The sequence below is a fragment of the Corapipo altera genome, unplaced genomic scaffold (genome assembly GCF_003945725.1).
Source record: "Corapipo altera isolate COAL_440 unplaced genomic scaffold, ASM394572v1 45, whole genome shotgun sequence".
In the NCBI taxonomy this organism is placed as follows: domain Eukaryota; kingdom Metazoa; phylum Chordata; class Aves; order Passeriformes; family Pipridae; genus Corapipo; species Corapipo altera.
The window spans coordinates 11,346,738-11,364,223 of record NW_020884877.1 but is presented as its reverse complement, the minus strand read 5'-3'; the positions used below and the strand labels follow the sequence as shown (position 1 = coordinate 11,364,223).

Here is a 17,486-nt window from a genome sequence, read left to right as displayed (position 1 = left end):
ATTCACCTTCAACATCCAAAGAGGCAGTGCCAGACACAGATCCTCCTTGGTTGGTAGCTCTAACTTGATATACTGTGGCATCATCATCTGTTACATTTGTGATGACCAGCTGGTAAAATCCACCCTTGAATTCCTGTATCTTGATCTTTTCCCCATCTGGCATGATTTCTTTGCCCTGTCTGTACCACTTGACAATTGGCTTAGGATGACCGGTGACTTTGCAGACAAACGTGGCATTAGCTTGAAATTTCACATTCAGATTCCTTAGTTCTTCCTTGAAATGTGGAGCTTTAATGGGGACATCAGATTTTGGAATGACTGGTTGGGATACCTCACTCCACTCACTTTCACCACCAAGGTTTTCACATTTTACACGGAACTCATATTCAAGACCTTCAATAAGATCTTTCACAGAGTAGACTGTTTCACGAATTTCATCTGTTGTTACAGAAATCCACTTGTTTTGTTTTTTCTCACGTTTCTCAAGATAATAAGTTCTAATCTTTGCACCGCCATCACTTGCAGGTGGCTTCCATGAGACAACACAGGAATCCTTTGTGACAGCACTTGCTACTGGCTGGCCAGGTTGTCCTGGTTTTTCTGTAAAGAATAAAAAAGTTCAAAAATTGAAGTGAGCTTGCCTTACTAATTACAGGGTGTGCTGGTTTTGGCTGGGGTAGAGTTAACTTTCTTCCCAATGACTGGTATGGGGCTGTATTTTGGATTTGTGCTGAACACAGGGTTGATAATATAGAGGCGTTTTTGTTATTGCTGAGCAGGGCTTACACAGAGCCAAGGCCTTTTCTGCTTTCTGTACTGCCACAGTGGCAAGGAAGTTGAGGGTGCATGGGAGGTTGGGAGGACACACAGCTGGGACAGGTGACACCAACTGACCACAGGGATATTTCAGACCATATGACATGTTCAGTATATAAAGTGAGGGGAAGAAGGAGGAAGGGCATGAGGTTTGGAGTGATGGCTTTGTCTTCCCAAGTAATGGGTATGTGTGATGGGGCCCTGCTATCTTGGAGATGGCTGAACACCTGCCTGCTCATGGGGAGAAGTGAGATGATGTCTTGTTTTGCTTTGCTTTGTTTGTGTGCGCAGCTTTTGCTTTCCCTATTCAACTGTCTTTATCTCAACCCATGAGTTCTCTAGCTTTTTACCCTTCCAGTTCTCTCCCTGATCCTGCTGGTGGGGGAGTGAGCAAGCAGCTGTGTGGGGCTTGGCTGCTGGCTTACAGAAATTGATACTTTGGCCTCCACTTACCAAATGGAGGCTTTATGAAAACAACTGATGAGACCTCCAGTGCTTCACTAATGCCATATGTATTCTGAGCAGAAACACGGAAATAATAGCCTGCATTTTCAGTTAGGTTAACAATTCTACAGGTTGTGCCTGAAATGCTTGAAGATACAAGTTGCCATTCTGTTCCTTCCTTGGCTTCACGTTTCTCTATGATGTAATTGGTTATCATAGCACCTCCATCATCCTCTGGGGGTTTCCAGCTTATCACCACAGAATTCTTCAGTATAGACTCTATAACAATTGGCCCTGCTGGTTTATCTGGTTTATCTGTACAAGAAAAAAAGCACAACATTTTTAGTTCTTTTTCCAATCAATATTTGAGAAAATATTCCACAAAAATACTGAAAATAAAATGAATTACCTTGTATTTCCACATTAAGTACAGTGTCAACCGTTCCAAATGTGTTACTGAGTTGTACTTTGTACTTCCCAGCATGAGTCTTGTGCTGGACATTCTTAATAGCAAGATGAGTATAATGTTCTGTGTTCTCAATAGTAACTGTTTCTGATCCTCTCAAAGGTTTGTTGCCATGAAACCAGGTTATTGCTGGTACTGGTCGGCCAATATACACAACGTGAAGGCGGAGGGTGCCACCTGCACCTGCGTAGTATTTCTCTTTCAATGGGAAGCCAGGATGGAACTGAGGAGGAGCCTGCAATAATAGTTTGCCACTAGTTTCAATTTCTCCGACATCATTGGTAGCCATACAAGTGTAGAGACCTTCATCCTCCTGTTCCTCTGTCATTACTGTCAGTGTATGATTGCGTCCATCAGATGACATTTTGTATTTTCGGCTTTGCACCAGTTCTTTGCCAAAGCGGTACCATTTAATATCAGGCAAAGGTCTCCCAACAATCTGGCATGTCAGTTGAGCCGCCTCACCCAGTTTAGTTGTAACGTCCTGCATTTCTTTTCTGATGGCAGGTGCTTCTCCAGCTATGACAAAGACAATTATGAAAATAATGATGATTATTATGAAATTTTCCTCTCATACTGTATTACTGGAAATTAATTTTCATTTATACTTGTTCCTCTTAAACCTGAAAGACTGTTCTTTAGAACAGTCGTGTTGGTAAATAATATGTAAAACAAATAGGCAGCATGTTAAATGCATGTTTATGACAGCAAATCACAACAATATCACAGCAAATGTGACAATATGTTTTTGCTTACATGTTAATTTAGTTTTCACTGCCATAGCAGTCCTGCGCGGTCTGCTGAGGCCAGTCTGATTTTCTGCGAAAACACGGAACTCATATTCTGTAGCCTCTAGTAAACCTCCTACTGTAAACTGCCTGTCCTTGATGCGTTCCTTATTGCATTTTTTCCAGGTGCTTTCTCCAGACTGGCGATATTCAACCCAGTAGCCAAGGATCTCTTTCCCACCATCACTTTCAGGTCTTTCCCATTCTAATGTAATGCTGTCCTTAGATATAGAAGTGATCTCAATTTCTCCAGGTTGGCTTGGTTTGTCTGAAAATTAAAAGAGATACAGAAAATAAATTTCTCTCTAAATGCCACTAAGTTGCCCTTCACAAGATCTGTTAATGGAGACATTTTCTTACCAAATGGATCCTTGCATACAACTGGTTCAGAAGCAGGACTTGCTTCACTTTCACCAATGTCATTTTGAGCAATGATACGGAATTGATATTCAGCATCTGGAACAAGTCCTGTGACTGTGTACATTGTAGTGGTAATCTGTGTCTTATTATGCCGGACCCATTTTTCTGTAGATGTCTCTTTACGTTCAATGTAGTAGCCAGTTACACGAGAACCACCGTCATCTTTAGGTCTGGACCAGGACAAGTTGACAGAACTCTTTGTAACATCAAGCACTTCAGGTGGGTTGTTTGGAGGCTCTGGAGGATCTATGAATAATAATAGCAAAAATAATAGAAATAATAGTGACAAAGCATTAAAATTTTTGTATATATTATTGCACTTTTAAATCATAATGTAGTAACTAATTTTCTATTTTTTTATTTTTTTTTTAAATCTAAGATGGAACTTACTTAGAGGTGTCTTTGGTACTGCTGGTTCTTCAGATTTGAGAGATTTGCTAATACCGAAATGGTTTTCAGCAGAAACACGGAAGTGATATTCCACATTTTCTTTGAGCCCTTTCACCACCAGTGATGTCCCTTTCACTCTGGAGTCAACAGTGTACCAGGCAGTCTTTGGTACTTCTCTTCTCTCAACAATATAACCTAGGATATCTGCACCACCATCGTCTGTAGGAGGTCTCCAGCTTACTCTGACGGAACGAGCTTGTATATCATCATACTCCAGTGGCCCTTCTGGTGGATTTGGAATGCCAATCACTCTGACTTTAATATACACAGCTTTTTTGCCACACTTGTTTTCAAGTGCCAAATCATAGGTTCCTGAATCTTCTCTTTCTGCATCTTTGATCACAAGTTCTGTGTGAGTCTCAGAAGTCGCAATCATGGCCCTCTTGCTGATGTCTTGTCCTTCTTTTGTCCATTTGCATACTGGGATGGGCTTACCCTTAATGGGTATTGTAAGCCTGATTACTCCACCTTGTCTCACCATGAGACCTTCTTGGTATTTTTCGTCAAGTTCATAGTCAGGATATTCTGTAAACAAAATTAAGATGTCATGTTACGTCTGTTTTACAGATGATAGCATACTTGTCTTAGGCAAATATTTTTTTTAGGACAACTTTCAACAGAAGTTAAGGCTTGAAGTATCTTACCAAGCATTTCTGTTATTTTGACTGTTCCTGGCACTTCAGCAGGTTCTCCTGGCCCACCAGCATTACAGGCTAGCACACGGAATCTGTACTCTGCACCCTGGGGAAGATGTGTCAAGGTGTATTCACGAATCTTGGTTGGCGTAGTGTTGCATTTGGTCCATTCAAATTGATCAACCTTCTGCATCTCAATTAAGTAGCCAGTAACTTTAGAACCACCTTCATCTTCTGGGGGACTCCAGGCCAGGGAGACAGATGTTCTTGTAGTATCAGTGACTCTTGGATTCTGAGGTTTACCTGGAGGAGCTGGAAGGGAAGATCAGATAGGGTGGGGGTTTTTTAACGAATATTTAAAAGATTAAACAAATGCTAACTTGCAACATGTGATCTGTAATAAGTCTACAGTCTATTTATATAGGAAAATTTTGAATGAAAGATTTTCACTAATATTTTCTCTGTTCTCTCCAGTCAGAATCTCATTTATTAATACACCCAGATAAATTTCTGAATGAGAAAAAAGAGTAAATTTTACTACTGTCATTCCTTTTTGCCATAATGTGCTTAATGTATGTAGGAAAGTACTTACCAATTGGATCTCTGGCAACAGCAGACTTGGAAGGACGGCTGGGTTTCCCAGTGCCTCTGGCATTGATTGCTGTGACTCGGTGTTCATATTCCAGTCCTTCGACCAACCCAGTGGAACGGTAACGAGTCATAGTAACTGGGACTTTATTTACACGGATCCATCTATCTGCTCTAACTTCTTTGCGTTCAACAATATAACCAGTGATCTGTGAGTCACCGTCATCTTCTGGAGGATACCAAGTTAATGTCATGCCATCTCGAGAGATATCAAACACTTCTGGAGTGCCAGGAGGACCAGGAATACCTGTAAAACAGGACACAGAATTAGTGAAAAAATCAAATGATTCTATGCATTAGTAATATGCAACGTATTGTGAATGACAATATAATATCAATGTCCTGTCAAACTCTTTTTATCAGCAGATATCTAAGTACTTTACAAATTAGGTCAGCAAAATACTCTTGGCCTTGTAATGAGGTAAAGCAATTTTTCAAGACTGTTAGTAGACCTGAGCAGAAAATCCAAGTTTACAATTCACATTGTGTGCAGTTCATATGCAATACCTACACAGATTTATGGATGGCATTTTTCCCCAGAAATAAAACAAGATTATTGTGGAACATAATGTACCATTTTACTTGGCAAAAGGAAGCAGTAACATTCAGAAAAATCTAATCTATGCATGGGTACATAAGCCCATTTAAATATATATTTATATTTTTAAAGGTAGAGAATAAACAAATTTCTGACTTACGGATTCTGCTCTTGCATTCTATAATTTCAGACTGTAGGTAAGATCCGATTCCAAAGCGGTTTGTAGCAGCCACACGGAACACATATTCTGCACCTTCAACAAGTCTGGTGAACTTAAATGTTGTCCTGGTTACTGACTCTGAAACTGGCAGCCATCCAGGACGGTGAGCATCACGCTGTTCTACCACATATCCACTAAGGGCAGCTCCACCATCCAGCTCAGGTGGGTCCCAGGAGACGGTTACATAATTTGAATCAACTTCGTCAATTCGGATAGGTCCAACAGGTGGTCCAGGTTTGTCTAGGAAATAAAAAAGAAAATTAAAAAACAAGTGGAAAAAAGGAATCATATTGCTCATGTAAAAGCTCAAATGGAGAAAGATCATGGACAATTATTTGCATTAATTCTTACCAAGGATTATAACCTTTAGTGTATCAGTAACTGTTCCAGTTGTGTTCTTCAGTTCAAGTGTATAGTCTCCGGTGTCATGTATGGTGGTCTCACGCACAGTTAATTTAGTCATTTTGGCAACAGTCTCCATTTTGATGCGTTCTGATTCTTTTAGTTTAGAACCAGCAAAGAACCAAGATGCAGTTGGAGGTGGTCGTCCTTCAATTGGAATGGCTAACTCAATGGGCTTGCCAGCAGGTACATGAATTGTCTTCTGAGGTATTCCAGCAAAGTCAATTGTTGGCAGAACTAAGAAAAGAAATTAATTGATATTAAATTGATTGATATTTAATTGATTTTAAATACCTGTTTTATAAATATCACACTTACTTCATGTAAGCTTCACCCTCTTATTTGCAACAGTGGACACCTACCTTTTTGGTCTTGGACTGTTACTGCTGTGACAATCTCTCGTGGTTCTGACACGCCTTTCTGATTCTGTGCTCTAACCCTGAACAAGTACTGTTCGCCTTCATTGAGAGAGATAATTGTATGTTCGTAGACAGTAGGCTTCAGTGTCACTACCTTCAACCATCTTTCTGTTCCAGCTTTGCTGGCCTCAATAACATAGCCTGTCAATCTGCTGCCACCATCATGCAGTGGCTTCTCCCATGCAAGAGTAACAGTTGATTTAGTGGTGTCAATCACTTCGAGTTTTTGTGGTACCATGGGGACATCAGATACTAGTACTGCATCAGATGTTTCACAAGCTTCACCAATGCCATAAATATTTTCTGGCAGTACTCTGAAATAATACAAAGCTCCTTCTAGAAGTCCAGTGACTCTATAAAATGTTTTGCTGCATTTGGTAGTCACAGTCTTGTAAGCTCTCATGGAAGCTTCACGTTTCTCGATTATGTAATTGTTGACTGGGGCTCCACCGTCAATGTTTGGAATATCCCAAGTAAGTGTCACAGAATCTTTTGATGCTTCCTTAACTTTCACTGACGATGGTGGACCAGGTGTATCTAAAACAAACAACAACAACAACCAAACATTTTTTTTCTTCTGTATCCTTTCATTTTACAGTCAATGACTGCTTCTGCATAAAAGAAATGCTTGGATTTGATTTATAAACTAGCACAGCTTCAGACACTATGTATTTTCCTTTGGTTTAGATTGTTTCTCTGACTTCTCAAACATGTTATTTAAACTTCTAATGTTATTTAAACTGCAAACTTCCTTTGGAATTGAATGACACTTATTCTTGAGTAATGAGCACAAAGAGTGGTGGAATGCCCACATACAAACGTAACAGTACTTACCATACACTTTCACAGAAATAGTTGCAGATTTTTTTCCAGATTGATTTTCAGCCTCAATGATGTATTTTCCAGCATCATATCGATTAACTTTATCCACAATAAGCAGAGTGTAGCTGTCTGTAGTATCAATAATAGCTCGACTTACAAGGTCAACACCCTGCTTGCTCCATGTGATTACAGGAGAGGGTCTGCCAGATACAGAGACCATTAGGCGGAGGGAACCACCAGCTCTGACTGTAACCGTCTTCTTCAGATCATCAGCAAGCTCAAGCTCAGGTATTTCTGATGAAAGGTATAAGAAACACGGAATTAATTATTCTTTCAATAGTTCTAAAGGAAAATATAGTTATTCTGCAAAATAGACAGTAGGTTTTCAAATTACCTATTCTTTCCACAGGTTCTATTTCTGCTGATGATTCACTAAATTCACTCATACCATTCACATTTGTAGCAGCAACTCTGAATTGGTATTTCTGGTTTGTTTTAAGACCAGTCACGGTGAACTCAGCATTCCTCAGAGTAGCGGTTGTATGTGGTCGATACCACTGCTCACTACCTTCTTCTTTCATCTCAAGAACATAGCCTAAGATGTCAGCACCACCATCGTATGTGGGCTTTGACCATGCTAAGCTTATGCTGTGCTTAGTAGTATCCACAACTCTTGGAACTGAAGGTGATGCAGGAGTATCTTTGAAAAAGAAGAAAATGCATTTCACACTAGTGTAGATAACATTTTACAGGCAAAAATTATTTCCAAACAGCTAAATCTGGGAAATACATTTTAGATGAAGTATAACTCTTTTAAAGTTTATTCTAATACTAGCTTGTTCAGTGACTGTATATGTGGTTATGGGTTTCTTAGTTGAAGTTTATACTCCATTATTATAAATAAATATTAAAATATTTATATAACTTACATGTTGGTTCTTTACATAACATGTACTGTGAAGCTTCACTAGGTTCACTGTTTCCAGCAGCATTCACTGCAGTGACACGGAATTGGTACTGGCACCCTTCCATGAGACCAGTGACTTTCAGTCTGGTATCATAAATGGTGTAATCTCTGTTCACTCGTGTCCAGCGTAGACTTTTCCTTTCACGTTTGTCCACAAGATAGTCCTTAATCTCACTACCACCATCTGATTCTGGTTTCGACCACTGAATAATGATATGTTCCTTGCCAACGCTCACTTCTTCAGGAGCACCAGGTTGTGTTGGAATAGCTATTTTTTTAAAGGTGAAAAAAAATATTATTTAGCACATTGTTTATCTATGAGAACTGTTCCACAAATTCTGATGCTGAATGGAAGGTAGTAACACTCACTGAAAGCATTCCTGGCAATCACGGGTTCCGATTCAAGTGGAACACCTGGTCCATATTTGTTGACAGCTCTCACACGGAAGATGTATTCATTATTTTTAATAAGTTTTGTTACCACAGTGGATAATGTCTGGCATTCAGCCTCAACAATAACCCAGTGAAGTCTGCTGGTTTCACGCCTTTCTATGATATAGTGAGTGATTTCTGCACCTCCGTCTTCCTCAGGAATGTTCCATGCCAGAGTACATTTCTCTTCTGTTACTCTGCTAATCATGATTTTGCCTGCACATGGACCTGGTGAATCTGCGTATGGATCAAAATAAGTGTTGTAATCAGTGCCTAAGGAAAAGCATCTCATTATTATTTAAAAGAATGTGGTTTTTTTAATATATTAAGTATGAATATTAAACATGGGATACGTACCAAGCACTTTGACAAGAACGGAAAGTTGTTTCATTCCACTGGCATTTTTAACTGTTAGAGTATATTTTCCACTATCGCTTCTGTCACAGAACTTGATAATTGCAATAGCTCGTTTGCTGGTGTATTGCAGGGATATCTTTTCACATAGGTCCAGTTCCCTGTCACCTTTGGACCAGAAGACTTTTGGTTCTGGTTTCCCACCAACAGCTGCATCAAGAACAAGGTCCGATCCAGCTCTAATGCTCAAAACTTCTCCCTGCAGTCTGGCATCAAGTTCAGCCTTTGGTGGTGCTGAAAAGAGAGATTTGGGAAAAAATTACATGACAGTGCTAAAAATAGGACATTATTTTTTAATTGTTCCAAGTGAATATTCCTTACAGTATTCGTCTTTGCAAATGACAGCACCAGTTGATTCAGATCCTTTGCTAATCACACCAGCAGCATTCTTTGCTAGTACACGGAATTCATAGGCTTCATCTTCACCAAGAGCTGTCACAGTAAAGAAGTTTTCTGAGACAATGGTATAATTGCATTTCAGCCAGCGTCCATCACCAGATTCATTATATGGTTTGCGCTCTATAATATATCCAATAATTTTGCTTCCACCATCATAAAGTGGGGGTGACCAGCTCAGTGACACTGTAGATCTGGTCACATCTGTTACTTCTGGTCTTCCTGGTGGATCTGGAGGAATAAAACAGAAAAAATGAGAAATGCAATTCTGTTTTAGCTTAAGTAACAATGTAACTCTAAAAGTAATACTTACCAACTGGATTTTGAGCCACTACAGGTCTGGAAGCTTCACTAGCTTTGCTAACACCTGCAGCATTTAGAGCATAGGTTCTGAACTGATATTCTAGGCCTTCCACCAACCCTGTGACTTTGTAGTTGCATTCACAGCAGGGCACTTTGTTCTCTTTCACCCAAAGGATGGTGTTGCGCTCCTTCTTTTCCACCCAATACCCAATGACTTTGCTGCCACCATCATGATAGGGTTCCTCCCAGCGAATGGCCATGGCAGTGGCAGATGCAGAATAGACTTCTGGCCTTGAAGGTGGGCTTGGTGGGACTAAAAACAAAAAAGACAGGGAGGAAAATATTAGTGATTACAAATACCACAGTCAGAGGAAAAGAACAAATTTTGAGAAGTGTTTCACTTACCAAATGGATGCTCAGCAACTACTGTTTTTGATTCAAGCGGCTTGCTGACACCAAATCTATTTTCTGAGCTTACTCGGAAACTGTACTCTTGGTATTTTGTGAGATGACTGACTTTAATCTGTGTTCGTTTCACACTGGAATTTACCAGCTGCCATGCTGTTGTGCCAGACTCACGTTTCTCTACAATGTAGTTTGTAATGTCACTGCCACCATCATCTTCAGGTTCTTTCCAAGTCAACACACAGGACTCAGCAGAGACAGATGATATTTCAATTGGGCCAGTGACAGGACCTGGTCTTCCTATGACTACCACCGTGACAGCAAATGTTTTCACACCAGCAGTGTTTTCAAGTGTAAGGTAGTATTTACCAGAGTCACCTCTCATACTGTCCTTTACAGTCAGTGTGGTTCTGTCTTTTGTTGTCTTGATAGTCACTCTCTCAGTTTCCTTCAGCTTCATCTCCTCAAGTTTCCATGTCACTTTTGGAGCTGGGCGCCCACTGATTGGTATATCAATCGTAAACGTGCTTCCAGCCTTGCATGTTATGAGCTGTCTGCTTATATCGCTGAGATCTGCTGTTGGTTCAATCTGTGGCTCCTTAACAATAACAGAAGAGAAAGCTTCTCTTGGCTCACTGTAGCCAGCATCATTTTTCGCCTTCACCCGGAACTCATATTCAGTGTTCTCCACAAGGCCTTCAACAGTGAAAGTAAGTTGCTTGGTTTGTCCAGCTCCAATCCAGGAGTCAGATCCTTTTTGTTTCATTTCAAGAAGGTATCCAGTAATACGGCTACCACCATCATGATCAGGCTTAAGCCAAGCTAAAACTACAGAAGATTTGGTGGTATCAACAATATCTAGTCTCTTAGGTGGAGCGGGTTCTTCCGTGGCTACAACCGGTTCTGTTAATTCACAGGGTTCACCTACACCATATTCATTTTCTGCTGATACTCGGTAGTAATATGGCACACCTTCTGCTAGATCTGTGACCTTAAAGATCTGTCGAGTGCATTTTGAACTCACTACTTGCCAGCTGCGACGACTTGCTTCACGTTTTTCCACAACGTAGTGATGGATACGAGAACCTCCATCCAGAACAGGAGCATCCCACATTAAAGTAATAGATCCTCGAGTCACATCTTTAAATGTAATAGGACCTGGTGGACCAGGCGTGTCCAAAACCTTGACAGTAAATGTAATAGACTTACTTCCACTGTTGTTTTCCACAGTAAAGACATACTTGCCAGCATCATTTCTATTGCATTCCTCCACAGTCAATGTGCTGAAAGAATCAGTTGTTTGAATGTCAGCACGCAAGCTGAGATTAGCATCTGCTTTGGACCACACTGCAGTAGGAACAGGCCTTCCAGAGAAGGCAATAAATAGACGAATGCTTGCACCTGCTCTTACAATATGAGTCTGCTTGAAGTTTGCATCGATATCAATTTCGGGTGCAGAAAGCCTGTCCACAGTTTGGACTGAAGCAGCAATTTCACAACTCTCTCCTTTGCCAGCGCCATTGACAGCACTAACTCTGAATTTATAGTGTTCTCCTGCCTCCAAATCAACAACGGTATATTTAGTAGCAATAACAGTCTCTGCATTGACTTTCTGCCATGATTCAAGGTCAGCTTTGCACATCTCAATGATGTACCCAATTATTTCCATGCCTCCATCAAAAACTGGCTTTGTCCACTCTAAGCTTACACTAGTCTTTGATGTATCTGTCACCTTTACAACATTAGGAGCACTTGGTGGGCTGACTGGTTCTCTACATTTAATCAGCTTTGAAACATCACTTGCAGGTCCAACTCCTGCAGCATTTTCAGCCATGACATGGAACTCATACTCATTGCCTTCAATAAGGCCAGTTACTCTGTATCTGTTCTCAGTAATGGGCCTCTTACTGGATACTTTAACCCAGCGCATGCTCTTCTTTTCTCTCCTTTCAAGAATATACTCATTTATCTCGCTTCCACCATCTGACTCTGGTCTTGCCCATGTAAGTGTGATACTGTCTCCTGTTACGTTGGTAGGCTCTGGAGTTCCTGGTGCATCAGGGAGAGCTGAAAAAAGAAAAACATCATTAGAAAGACAAGATGGTAACTCCATAGATATTTGTGCAGAATGAGGTGGAAACTTACTGTAAGGTATTTGTGCAATAACTGGATCAGACTCCAGTGGTCTGCCAACTCCAAATTTGTTCACTGCAGAGATGCGGAACTGGTACTCATTGCCCTTAATTAATTTAAGTGCTGTGTAGCTGCAAGCTTCACATTTATCTTCAACTAATGCCCAAGCAATCCTGCTGGTTTCACGTTTTTCAATTATGTAGTGAGAAATAGAAGCACAACCATCATTAGCTGGAGGCTCCCACCATAATGTGACTTTTTCTCCAGTGATGTTTGTGAATCGTATTGGTCCACCAACTTTTCCTGGTGTGTCTGCAAAATTAAAGGTTCAGAGTTATAACTTGCTGACATTAGAATAAAATACTATTTTAAAAAAGCATGCTGTAGGTGTTTGGTGCAGTACCTTGTACTCTGATGGTAATATCTTCTCGTTTAGTGCCTGATGCATTTTTGGCTTCTACTGTGTACACTCCACGATGATCCCGGATAGCATCTCTAATGAAGATTGTACTATATCCAATAGCTGTAGTTATTTCTATATTCATTGTTCTCTCTATCTCTTTACCATCCTTAAACCATGTCACTTTAGGTACTGGACGTCCTCTGATTAGAGCTTTAACTGTAATGCTCTCTCCAGCTTTAACAGTAAGGCCTTCAAAGTGCTCAGCACCAAATTCAATTGTTGGAGCAACTAAAAAAGGAAAACATAATTCAATTTCCACATAGCAAAGTATTTTTCTGGATACTCTTCTAAATGTACTAATTGTAAAAGCTTGTAATATATAGAATTCTTTCACTTAGAAAATGACATTCTCTAAATACCAGTTATTATATGAACTATATACTTATTTTTCCTGTAAGCACCTGTAAGTACATCATATTAATAATAGATGAAAGACTCTCTTCATATGTGCTGTTAATAGTATGCCAAGCTACCTGAGGCACATTTCAGTTTCTGAATTATCAGTCCATCAGAATATTACAGTTTATGCTTTCTTTCCAATTTTGCTGCTGCTACTTCTGCTTATCCAAGAGAAATGTAGAGTGCCATGCCTTTCAGCAATTGATTATGTATGTCTGCCAGATTTGGGTCTTTAATTTAGACCATCCCATCTTGGAGGACAAACATAAATGTTCTGAATTGAATGGAAGGATCTCAGTAACAAGTTCTTTGCCCCTTGGCTTCCCATTTCCCGTCGGTACAGCCAGAAACTCTATCTGGCTGCAGTACCCAAATACAAGCATATTAAGAAATAATTCTTACCGTTTTCATCTCTGGTCATGATATAGCCTGAAGACTGTGAAGGCGGGCTGATGGTACCAACAGCATTTCTTGCAAGCACTCTGAATTCATATCGGTCACCTGCATTAAGTCCTGTAACCGTATATTGGCATTCACTGACATCAGTAAAGTTACACCTAAGCCAACGGTCTTTACTTCCTTGCCGTTTCTCAATGCTGTAAGCCACAATCTTACTGCCTCCATCACGCAGTGGGGGGGTCCATTTGAGGGTGATTGTTTCTCTAGTGACATCTATGTAATCAGGAGTACCAGGTGGGTCTGAAAGGGAAATAATGAAGATTTATTTTTATTACTGCTCACAATAGTTTACAAGAATAGAATTTTCTTGGATGAGTGATTGATCATTCACTTACCCACTGGAGAGACTGCCAAAGTAAATTTGCTTGGCTCGCTAGCTCGGCTTAGACCTGCAGCGTTTTCAGCATATACTTGGAACTGGTAATCCAGGCCTTCAAGCAGTCCAGTAATCCTGTATTCTCTGCTAGATATTAATGCAACATTAACCTTCTGCCACAAAATACTGTTTCTTTCCTTCTTTTCAACGTGGTATCCAATGATCTCTGAACCACCATCATAAGCAGGAGCATCCCAAGATATGGTCATTCCATCAGCAGTTATATTGTATACAACAGGCTTGCCTGGGGCACCTGGTGGTCTAAACTGATGCTTTGCCACAACATCTGCTGAGACAAGAGGTGGGCTCACTCCGTATCTGTTTTCTGCACGGACTCTAAACTGATATTCAGTGTCTTTAACAAGGTTTGGCACTTTGAAGGTTGTTCTTGCAGCACTTGAACACACCAGCTTCCAGTTCATTTGTGAGGTTTCTCTCTTCTCAATACTGTATCCAGTAATTTCTCCTCCCCCATCATCCTCGGGAGCTTCCCATGACAAAACTACACTATCTGCTTTGATTTCATCTAGTCTTAAAGGTGCTTTTGGCTTAGATGGAGGACCAAGAGTGATAACAGTAAATGTGAATGATTTTCTGCAGACTACATTATCAAGAATTAAAGTATATTTGCCACCATGCTCCTTTTTCACATTCTTGATGCTTAAGCTTATCTTGTTTTCAGTTTTCTTGAAACGAAGTTGTTCTGTTTCTTTAAGAGGGAGGTTGTCCTTGAGCCAGCTCATTGATGGCTTAGGTTTACCTTTATAGGGCAATTCAGTGTGCAGGTTATGTCCAATTCTTACTGCAATCTGTCCTCCAGGAATATCAGAAAGGTCAGCCTCAGGTGTTATTATAAGTTCCTTCACTGTAATGGGTCCAACAGTAACAGAGTCACTCATGCCTTTTTCATTTTTAGCAAAGACTCTGAATTCCATGACAGAAAGCTCTTTAAGTTTTTCAGCTACAAATTCACAGCTCTTGCTTGTGCCTGCATATGTCCATTCTTTCTCTTCCTGAAGTTTCTTCTCAATAACATAGTCTGATATAATGCTACCACCATCATAGTCCGGTTTGCTCCACTGCAATGTAACAGAACTCTTTGTAGAATCTTTCATTGCCAGGTCTTTTACAGGTCCAGGTACATCTGCAGCTTTCACTGGTTCAGAGGTCTCACAAGGTTCACCCAGTCCAATTTCATTTTCAGCAAGAACACGGAAGAAGAACGAAGTCTTCTCTGACAAGTTAGTTAGCTTAAAGGTGGTATTAGAACATTTTGTTGTAACAGTTGACCAGGCCCTCTTTGTAGCATCTCTTTTTTCAACAACATAATTTGTTATTTCAGAACCACCATTAATAAGAGGTGGCTCCCATACCAGTGTAACTGTGCCACGAGAAACATGCTTAAGCTGCAGCTTCTGGCAAGCAGAAGGTGTGTCAAGTACTTTTACATTCACAAATGATGATTTTGCTTCTCCAACTCCATTTTCAATTGTAAGAACATATTTTCCTGTATCATTTCGGGTAACTTGAGGAATAATAAGTAATGTAGATGATTCTGTGTTCTGAATTATATATCTTTCATCAGTTCCAAGATTCTTGTCACCCTTTCTCCATGTGACTGTTGGAGGAGGCCTTCCTTTAAATGGAATCATTATTTCCACATCTTCACCTGCTTTAGCAACAATAGATGTCCGGAGAGCAACATCCAGATCAATCTCTGGTGCCACTGTGGAAATAAATAAAAATCAATAATGCCTGCTTGCAATGTAAAATAAGAAATGCTTTGAAAAAAAAAAACCCAACCCCCCCCCCCCCCCGAAAAATGATAAATCACTAAAAAGTACAGTACCAAGAATATCTTTAGCTTGAATGGGTTCCATCATTTCAATAGGCTCTCCTTGTCCAGCACAATTCATAGCAGACACACGGAAATAATAATTAACACTTGGCTGAAGGTGTGATACAACATACTCGGTTGTTCTCACTTCTCCCTTGGTACTGACTACAGTCCATTCTTGCTCTTCGCCTTCCCTTTTCTCCACCACATAGCTGGTAACTGGACTTCCTCCATCGTAAGTAGGTTTAATCCAGCCAAGGGTGACAGATGTCTTGGTTGTATCCACAACCTTCAGCTTTGTTGGTGAGCCTGGCTTATCTGTAAATGATAATTAGGGGGAAAAAACACCAATCAGAATCCATATTTACAATTAATCATAAAGAGGAAGAAAATATGCCCTCCATTACATTGGTGCAATCCCACACTAATTGCTCATTGTTCATGGGCTTCTAACCAACAGGAAATACTGCATGTTGTATCTTACCAATAGGATCTGCAGCTTTGTAGAAGTCAGAAGCTTCAGAGAACGGACCTTGTCCAGCTGCATTGACAGCACAAACTCGGAAATGATATTCACTGTTTTCAGTCAGACCTGTTACTTTCTGTCTGGTGTCTCGAATACTTTCTTTAGTAACCTTGAACCAACTCAGACTCTTCTTGTCACGCTTCTCAAGAAAATATCCTGATATTTCACTGCCTCCATCAACTGTGGGCCTATTCCAGACAACGGTCATAGAATTCTTGGTTATCTTTGTGACTTCTGGTACACTAGGTGGTCCGGGTGTAACTGATTAAAAAATTATATGTCAGTAGATTAGTACTAGTTACCAATAATACACAAGACAATTCAGTTGTGTAAGTTATTTTATATGTTTCTTACCAAATGAATTTTTGGCTATAACAGGTTCAGATTCAAGTGGGTCACCAATTCCAAACTTGTTCACACCACGGACACGGAACAAATATTCATTTCCTTTGATGAGTTTTGTTGTAGTTATGATACATCCCTCCAGTTTTTCAGAAATTAAAGACCAAACAACCCGACTTGTCTCCCGCTTTTCAACAACATAGTGTGTTACAGGTGCACCACCATCATCTGCTGGTGGGTCCCACATTATTGTAATCTTTTCAGCAGTGACTGACTTAAACTGTATAGGTCCAGTTGGAGGTCCTGGCTTGTCTGTGAAAGGCAGAAGAAAGAAGATGTTAAGTATTTATTACTGAGGTATTGTTCAATAGTAAAATACAGTCGCATCTCAAGACATACCAAGTATCTGTAGTCTAATGTGGGCAGATGCTGAACCCATGGCATTCTTTAGTTTTAATTCATAGGTGCCACTGTTGAGTCGATTTGCATCCTTGATGAGTATAGAAGCAAATTCTGTTGTGTTTTCAAAAGACACTAGTGCACTGGTTTGTACCTCGTTGCCATTTTTGAACCATTCAATTGTGGGTATAGGCTTGCCTGAGATGCCTAATTTTAGCTTAACTGAAGTTCCTGCTTTGTATTTCACCACTTCTGTATATTCTGGTGGCACATCAATTTCAGGTGCACCTTAAGAAAAAATAAGAATAAGTTAAAAATATGCTTATTTTAGCCCTGTATTTAATAAAACACCAAAATAGTAGTACTTTATTTAAGATAATATTTACAGGTATTTGATAAATGCAGATCAAATATAGCATATATAACTTAAATTATAAACCTAGAACAAGTTAGAACCAAGACAAGACAATCACATGTATAAATATAATGACTTCGGCCATGGGGCATTGAAGCAGACAGAAGTCTTTCTGTTGCTCTTAGAATAGATACCATAAGACTCTAAAATGC

At 40.0% G+C, this 17,486-nt stretch overlaps 1 protein-coding gene across 1 annotated transcript in view; it reads right to left on the bottom strand.

Moving 5' to 3' along the window:
• The window catches only part of TTN (titin), a 237,924-nt gene that overhangs the window by 8,942 nt on the left and 211,496 nt on the right, over positions 1-17,486 (bottom strand). Inside the window, exons 270-296 of the mRNA XM_027637206.1 lie at positions 16,920-17,207; positions 16,533-16,832; positions 16,137-16,439; positions 15,665-15,970; positions 13,775-15,541; positions 13,383-13,679; positions 12,522-12,809; positions 12,131-12,430; positions 9,986-12,052; positions 9,591-9,893; positions 9,203-9,508; positions 8,825-9,115; positions 8,405-8,704; positions 7,998-8,303; positions 7,463-7,768; positions 7,081-7,362; positions 6,190-6,783; positions 5,777-6,064; positions 5,366-5,665; positions 4,612-4,914; positions 4,029-4,331; positions 3,325-3,909; positions 2,875-3,180; positions 2,483-2,782; positions 1,670-2,245; positions 1,270-1,575; positions 7-600 (exon numbers count right to left, since the gene is read on the bottom strand). Coding sequence (XP_027493007.1) covers positions 7-600; positions 1,270-1,575; positions 1,670-2,245; positions 2,483-2,782; positions 2,875-3,180; positions 3,325-3,909; positions 4,029-4,331; positions 4,612-4,914; positions 5,366-5,665; positions 5,777-6,064; positions 6,190-6,783; positions 7,081-7,362; positions 7,463-7,768; positions 7,998-8,303; positions 8,405-8,704; positions 8,825-9,115; positions 9,203-9,508; positions 9,591-9,893; positions 9,986-12,052; positions 12,131-12,430; positions 12,522-12,809; positions 13,383-13,679; positions 13,775-15,541; positions 15,665-15,970; positions 16,137-16,439; positions 16,533-16,832; positions 16,920-17,207 — 12,465 coding nt within the window. The remainder of the gene's footprint in view (positions 1-6; positions 601-1,269; positions 1,576-1,669; positions 2,246-2,482; positions 2,783-2,874; positions 3,181-3,324; positions 3,910-4,028; positions 4,332-4,611; positions 4,915-5,365; positions 5,666-5,776; positions 6,065-6,189; positions 6,784-7,080; positions 7,363-7,462; positions 7,769-7,997; positions 8,304-8,404; positions 8,705-8,824; positions 9,116-9,202; positions 9,509-9,590; positions 9,894-9,985; positions 12,053-12,130; positions 12,431-12,521; positions 12,810-13,382; positions 13,680-13,774; positions 15,542-15,664; positions 15,971-16,136; positions 16,440-16,532; positions 16,833-16,919; positions 17,208-17,486) is intronic.